Source organism: Myotis daubentonii, chromosome 1 (assembly GCF_963259705.1).
Source record: "Myotis daubentonii chromosome 1, mMyoDau2.1, whole genome shotgun sequence".
Taxonomy (NCBI): Eukaryota; Metazoa; Chordata; class Mammalia; order Chiroptera; family Vespertilionidae; genus Myotis; species Myotis daubentonii.
Window position 1 is genome coordinate 137998073 of NC_081840.1, and position 7543 is coordinate 138005615.

At 53.9% G+C, this 7543-nt stretch overlaps 1 protein-coding gene across 1 annotated transcript; it reads left to right on the top strand.

Moving 5' to 3' along the window:
- Positions 1–4550: 4550 nt before the first annotated feature.
- Positions 4551–6443, top strand: PTF1A (pancreas associated transcription factor 1a). The gene is made up of 2 exons (XM_059681314.1): positions 4551–5525; positions 5917–6443. Exons 1-2 carry the CDS (start codon positions 4751–4753, stop codon positions 6117–6119), a joined length of 978 nt encoding a protein of 325 aa, XP_059537297.1. The 5' UTR covers positions 4551–4750; the 3' UTR covers positions 6120–6443.
- Positions 6444–7543: the final 1100 nt, after the last annotated feature.

Consider the following 7543-nt stretch of genomic DNA (forward strand, 5'->3'; position numbering starts at 1 on the left):
ATCTGAGGACTTGAAAAGTCAATTAATGATGACATAAACACCTCAGGAGAATGGAGAGTAGGTGGTTAGAGGGAGGCCTTTGAAGCTGAGTCAAGGAGGTTGGCATCTTCTAGGCCAGTCACTTCCAAGATGGCATAAAATAACACATGATCACAGTGTTATTTATAAATAAATAAATAAATAAATAAATAAATAAATAAATCCATAATCTATCTGTTTAGCATGACTTTGGGAACCAGAGAAAGTCCTATAACCCCATCTTGAATGTTGCACACTTTGTCTTATGCTGGGAATTGCACCATTCAGTGTTTCCTTCCTCAGCACATCAGGAGATGCAGCCAGGACTCTGGAGAGTCGGGGCTGGAGACCAGGAAGATGGTACTTGGTAATCTGGGCCAGTTTACAAAAGGGCCTGTCCTAACTACATTGCAATATTAATATAAATACATCTTTTATGAGTGAGTGGAAGCAGTGTTGGTACCCACGCTCAGCAGCCAGTGGAACTGGCACAGAGCTGAAATGGCTCAGGACCGATGGTAGCCGCTGTGGGACCTTAGGAAAGTCACTGAGAGATCTTTCAGCATTAACGCGTGATTCTAGTTCTCAAATCCTTTCCTAAGGCTAAAGGGATAAAGGGTGGGTGGATGCGGGCACCCAAGTGAGGAGAAGAAAGATTTCACAGAACGAGGGAGGGAGGGAGAATAGCAAAGACAGGGGAAGCAGACACAGAAGAGGACAAACCAGATGCCTGGTATCACCTCTGTGTTATGAGTGGGGAAGGGGACAGTTAGGGTCAGGAGGAGTTAATATGAACTCATTTTCAGGTTGGGAGGTAGACCATGAGTCACATCCACAGGTACCTGCTTGTAGGCACTAAGCGAGGTGTGGGGTACTCTGGGGACACCCAGTTTCAGTGGCATTTAGGCTCCAGCAGGGAGGACTCAGCCAGGCATTGAGCACTATGGGAACATAGCAGGGGAAGCTGAAGGAGGAGGAGGGTCTGGACGCTGCACTCTACATTAGAGGGCTCCGCCCGAAATTCATCCTGGGAAGGGGCCAGGGACCTGTGATCCAAGCCTCCAGTCACTGTTTCTAGAAGCTGGGGAAAGAGTTTTGAAATGTATAATGGGAACCAGATGAACAAGTATTCAGGTCCTTGAGACTGATGGGCGAGAGGGAGGTAGGGAGGGAGAGAAAGAAAAAAAGGCCAAGGAAGAGAGAGGGAGTGCAGCAAGGCTTTCTCTATGCCCAGTGGCCTTTTACAGAAGTTCTCCTGGAACTGAGCACCTCAAAGATGCCAGAAGACTTCCAAGCAGCCCTGAAGGTGTGGTGGGAGTCTACTGGGTCCAGCACTGAGTTCCTTTCAAAAGACTTGAAAGTATCTCGAGGCTTCAGCAGAATTTGGCACTAAAAAGAACCAAGCAGCCCTGCCACTGCCTAGGGGATGATGCTATTTTATAATGAGGCAAAGGTTCTTTATAAGGTTAAGGGACACTTCTCCTGAAGACAAAGTGTAGAGAGACTTTAAGCTGTGTCCTGCTCTCCAGGAAATACCTGGGACCTTTTGATCTTGTCCCTCTCGCTGTGCCCCCACTACCCAGAAGATCCGGGGAGTGAAGAAGGTGGGACTGGAATGGGAATTTGGGTGTCCAGCCTGGCACGACAAGGAGAGCCCAGCCATCGCCTTGCCCAACCTGTTGCTTCAAGAGGCAGAGGGCCTCTGTCCACACTATTGTTACCGCCAGTAACCCAGAGAAAATCTCCTGTATTAGTGATGAAGTCTTTCTTCTTTTTATTGAAGAGCAATCTTGTCTTACTTAAGGACAGAATGTGTGTGCATGTTTGTGCACATGTGTGAACACACTAGTACCCCAGTATCAGCAACTGTAGGCCTAGCCCTCACTTCCCAATGGGACCAGTCTGCAGCCACCGGGCAATCCTCTAAGGCCGTGGTTCTCAACCTTCCTAATGCCGCGACCCTTTAATTCAGTTCCTCATGTTGTGGTGACCCCCAACCATAAAATTATTTTCGTTGCTACTTCATAACTGTAATTTTGCTACTGTTATGAATCTGTAAAGATCTGATATGCAGGATGTATTTTCATTGTTACAAATTGAACATAATTAAAGCATAGTGATTAATCACAAAACAATATGTAATTATATATGTGTTTTCCAATGGTCTTAGGCGACCCCTGTGAAAGGGTCGCGACCCACAGGTTGAGAACCGCTGCTCTAAGGGAAAAATGGTTGGGGGTAGGAAGGGAAAGGGTGAGGAGGGCTGTCTGGCACAAGTGACTGTCTTCTCTTTCCTCCTGTTCCATGCTCATCCATGCAGTCCAGGAGCTGCCGAGAATGCCCATGCTAGCTCTGCTCAGCCTCATAGCACAGTAAGGCTCCCTGCCACAGCCGACTTTCCACTAGCTCTCCTGGGTGCCCAAATACATTTCTGTACTCTTCCACAAACTCGTCAAACACATGTAAGATGATTTTCATTGGAATCTGACTTAAAATCACACGGGGTAAAAAGATACCCATATAGGGACTCGCTGACTCCCATGTCCCCCAGCCCTCCTGCCCCCCAACATATCCAGGACACAAACACACTTTCTCCAGAGCCACCTAGATCGACCAGAGACAGAGCTTGAAGAGAACCTTGATAGGCTGGGATCGGGTTTTCATTGAATGGGTATCCGTGTTTTGGATATGGCATTGAAGTCTGGTCATTTGTGTCCGTCCCCCCCCCAAGTGATTAGGTTGACCCAAGGCCATGTTTCCACGTGGCTTGAATCTAACCATTTGAGGGGAGCGGAGGAAGGCCTTTTCAATGTAAAGAGAACGGATGTCCGCCACCACCTGGTTACATCCCTGGTTTTGACCCTCCACCCATAACAGCTTCCCTCTTTTTGAGACGAGAAGGATAAATCTAAATGCAGGATGTTGCAGTTGGGGGTCTCGCACAGGGAACCTGTCCACATTTGCATCATTTTAAGAGCAATCACCTCACTGGGAAGGGGCGGGGCTAAGAAGCTAACACCCGACAGAATGTGCGGAAATTGTCTGGGGTTCTTGACTCTGCCTCCTCTCTGCTGCAAACTGGGTAATCTCAGATCTCCTAATCTTACACATCTTTTGCCCTTAACGTTTTGATCTCAGAGTTCAGGTAAATACAATGCAATGTCTAAAACCAAGACGTGTGTTTAAATCTTAGTCCTTCAGAGGCATAGACTCGGATGTTGAGATGAGTAGGATGTTGAGTTGAGATAAGAAGTCTCTGGTGGGACAAGGCTCTGGAAAAGGAAATGGACGCGGCTGACCCGGGAAGACGGCGCCTCAGTGCGCTATTGGGAGAACCGCGCCATCGCGCCACCGGCTGCACTTAACTCTGCGGGGTGGAAGCTGAGCTTGGCTTTTACCAGGAATTGCCCCGACCTTGAAAGTGTTTATTTGTTACTCTTAAACGGAGGGATTCTTGTTACATCGCAGTTTGTGATAAAGTGTGTCGTGGGGCTGAGTGCATACGGCTGTTGTTTTTAAAGGTCGAAAAAGGAAAAAAAAAAAAAAATTCAAGGATGGTCCTGGTGGCCAGTCAGAAAGGTGAGAAACTTATGTTTACACTCTGCCCTTTAACGTCCCGCCTCCCTCCGGGCAGCTCCGGAGCAGACAATTCAATTAACTCCTTTTGTACCAAGTTTTATTGATCCGAACCCCTAGAATATAAAATTGCTTTCCGAAGAAACGTGCCCCACTGAGCTGCCTTGCGAAGCAACCCCTCCTGTGTTGCCAGTCATTTTCCCCGGCCGCGTAAGGGAGGCGAGGGGAGGCCAGTCCAGAGGGGGCGTCGTTGGGGACGGATACCGCATCAGAGTCGGGTTTCTGTGCTGGCGACCCGAAGGCTTCTAGACCCCGCAGGGCGTCTGGAACGCCTTGGGAGCGTTACCTTCGAAACCCACTGGCACAGACCGAGCCAACTTTACAAGAGTCCTGGAAAGGTTTGGAGATGAGTTAGAGCCCGGCTGGAGGCCGGCGCGCCCCGGATGTGGTGATGGCTAAATGCACCAACCCTGACACCCCGGGCTGCAGGCAGTTTCTGCGCCCACCCCCGAGGAGGAGCGAGTTCCGCGGGTCACCTGTTCCCGCCGCCTGGGCCGTCGGTGTCAGCGCGCATCCTTAGGCCTTTCTGTAGCTGTGCTGCTACCCCAGGCCTGGGGCAGAGTGGGGGGAGCCGGGGAGCTCTGTGCGGCGCGCACGTGGGCAGGCAGCGGGCGCTGCAGGTGCCTTGGAGTGGTGCGCCCCACAGGTACAAGCCGCAGGAGAGGGCTGGGAGGAGCAGGAAGAGCCCCAGGCAACGTAGACCCCGCCTCTTCTCCACCTCAGGAGCTCCCAACCCAAAGAGAGCCTTTCCGGCCCGCGCCGCCGGCCGGGCCCCCTGCCCCCCTCCCCGTCGGCTCGGTGATTGGCTGGCGCCGCGGGTCCCTGGCACGCGCCTGTGGATGTAGTTATAAGAATCCTCGCGTGCCGGCCCTCAGCTGCAGCAAGTTGGCCACAGCCCTCCCCAGCGCAGCTCTGGTGCGGCCAGAGCGCAGGGGCCTCGGGCACTCCAGGGCGGCCGGGGGCGGGGGGCTGTGGGACCGTTCCCACTGCCTCTCGCTCAAGAACCCGGGAGACAGGCAGGGGACTGCCAGACAGGCCAAAACTGCAACCTCAAACTCCTACAGAGTCCTCCCTCGGGCCCACGGCGGCGCAGAGCATGGACGCGGTGCTGCTTGAGCACTTCCCCGGGGGCCTGGACGCCTTCCCGTCTCCTTACTTTGACGAGGAGGACTTCTTCACAGACCAGTCCTCTCGGGACCCTCTGGAGGATGGCGAGGAGCTGCTGGTGGACGAGCAGGCGGAGGTGGAGTTCCTCAGCCACCAGCTGCACGAATACTACTACCGCGACGGGGCGTGCCTGCTGCTGCAGCCCGCGCCCTCGGCGGCCCCGCACGCGCTCGCTCCGCCACCCTCGGGGGGCCTTGGAGAGCCAGACGAGGGTGGCGGCGGCTACTGCTGTGAGGCGGGGGCACCCCCGGGCGACTTCCCCTACTCGCCCGACTCGCCACCCCCGTGCCTGGCCTACCCGTGCGCCGGGGTGTCTGTGCTGTCCCCGGGCACCCGGCTGCGCGGCCTGAGCGGGGCGGCGGCGGCGCGACGGAGGCGGCGGGTGCGCTCGGAGGCCGAGCTGCAGCAGCTGCGACAGGCGGCTAACGTGCGGGAGCGGAGACGCATGCAATCCATCAACGATGCCTTCGAGGGGCTGCGCTCTCACATCCCCACGCTGCCCTACGAGAAGCGCCTCTCCAAAGTGGACACGCTGCGCCTGGCCATCGGCTACATCAACTTCCTCAGCGAGCTGGTGCAAGCTGACATGCCACTGCGCGGTGGCAGCGCGGGTGTCGGCCGGGGGCCTGGCTGTGGCGGGCGCCTGGGTGGAGACATCCCCGGCAGCCAGGCCCAGAAAGTCATTATCTGCCATCGGGGCACCCGTAAGTGCGGTCCCAGCCCAGCCCAGGGGGACGGGGACGCAAGCGGGAAGGTCTTGGAGGGGCTGGGTGAATAGACTGACAAGCCGACTGACGGACGGACAGATGGTCCATGGGCACCCGCGACCTTGAGCGCCTGCTGGCGTTCATCGGGTTCTTTTTTCCTCCACTTTGACCGCGGCTCAGAGGGCGCGCGACCACAAAGGACTTGCAGCTCCAGGGATTCCGGGGAGGGGGCGCTGGGGGCTTGTGCAGTGGAGAGAAAGGGCCCTTCTAATGTCACCTAAGGCGCCTGTTCTGTGGAGGCGCCCGGGAATAGACCCCAAGGACTGGAGGGCTCCGCTGGGAATAGAGGCGGACATTCACACTCTGTTGTTTCTTCTCACCTCCTCAGGGTGCCCCTCCCCCAGCGACCCGGATTATGGCCTCCCTCCCCTGGCAGGACACTCTCTCTCATGGACTGATGAAAAACAGCTCAAAGAACAAAATATTATCCGGACAGCCAAAGTGTGGACCCCGGAGGACCCCAGAAAACTCAACAGCAAGTCTTCCTTCAACAACATAGAAAACGAACTGCCCTTTGAGTTTGTGTCCTGAGAAATCACAGACTCGCCTGGTTAGGTCTCTGTGCATATTGTACATGTAAATGTCTGGAATGTAAATGTAATTTAAGAATCACATTTTTCTAATGGCAATCAACTGTTTGTTATTTATCTATTTATTATGCTGTCAAGTTAATGAAATAGTTCTCTTTTTAAATATATAATTTATATAATTTATCCTGATTTTCTAAAAATATGCAATAGCCTATGATACCCACCCCCACCCCCAGCACCTTTGGCAGAACGCTGTTGGAAGAACTCTGTCTAGAAAACTGTGCTAATTTATTGACAGATGTGGTTTATTTCTAAGCGATGTTAATAAATTTATTTGTTTTCTAAAAGTTATTTGTTTAATACATGATGGGGTAGCTATATATCTAAAAAGAAGAATAACTGACTTTGTAAAGGATAACCGACCCAGAGGCTCAGAACGTAGCCATCTAGCCAGAAACCACATTTTAGTGAGACTTAGCTGAAAGGAAGTGGATTGGAGAGTTAGGCCCCAACGCTCTAAGAATGCTCTTCTACTGCATCACCTGCCCTAAATAGTGACTTCTGTCTGTATTTTTATCCTACCTTTCAAACACTCTATGGTGTATTTATACCCATTTTTCAGAGAGGAAAGCTGAGGCTTAGGGATGATGTTTAACTTAACCAAGGTCACCCCTACCCTGCCTAATCATAGTACATGAACTGAATTCGCTGTGTGCAGTGGGAAGGCGGGCGGGGAGGGGGCGGTGGGGGAGGGGGAGAGGGGGCTAGTTTCGGGCTTGATCATTGGAAGGGGTCTTTCTGCTTCCATGGGCTGGTTGCTCTTGAGCCTCACCGTGGTCTATCCCTTCTGCAGCTGCAGCATCGGGTACATGGAACTTAAACATATTCCTATTAAAGGCGATGGGGCAGGCGACTGTGGGCTCGAATGCCTCCCAACAAAATCCAGGGTCCTTTTTAGGTAAGGCGAGAAGGCGCATGCACCCTTCCTCAGCCACTTCTGCTAATGGTTTATTTCTAAAACTGACTGCGTTTCGCTTCCAACAGAATTTCATCTTCCTTTTCAAGCAGCCTGATCTGGGAAGCAGGCGAGCCTCAAGCGGAGGGCCGCCCCCTAGCGATGGCGAGAGGCTCGACGGTGCGGCCGGGGTCGCTCAGCCGGAAAGCCCTGAAAAACCCGGGCCGCGGGAGGTCTCCTTCGCCACTACTCGCACCTCCGCGGCCCTCGGGTGCTTTCCCTTGTGTGCCCAAGCCCGGGTTGGCGGCGGCTGGCCCGGGCCCGGCGCGCGCTCGGACCCCGCGGGCGGGCGCGAAGGGAAAGTGCGGAGCGGGACCGCGCGCGGCAGGAGCGCACCTTCCCGCGGACCCGCACCTCAGTGCAGCTAAAGCCAGACCGAGGAAGTTGTTGCTCTACCACCAGGACCGGCC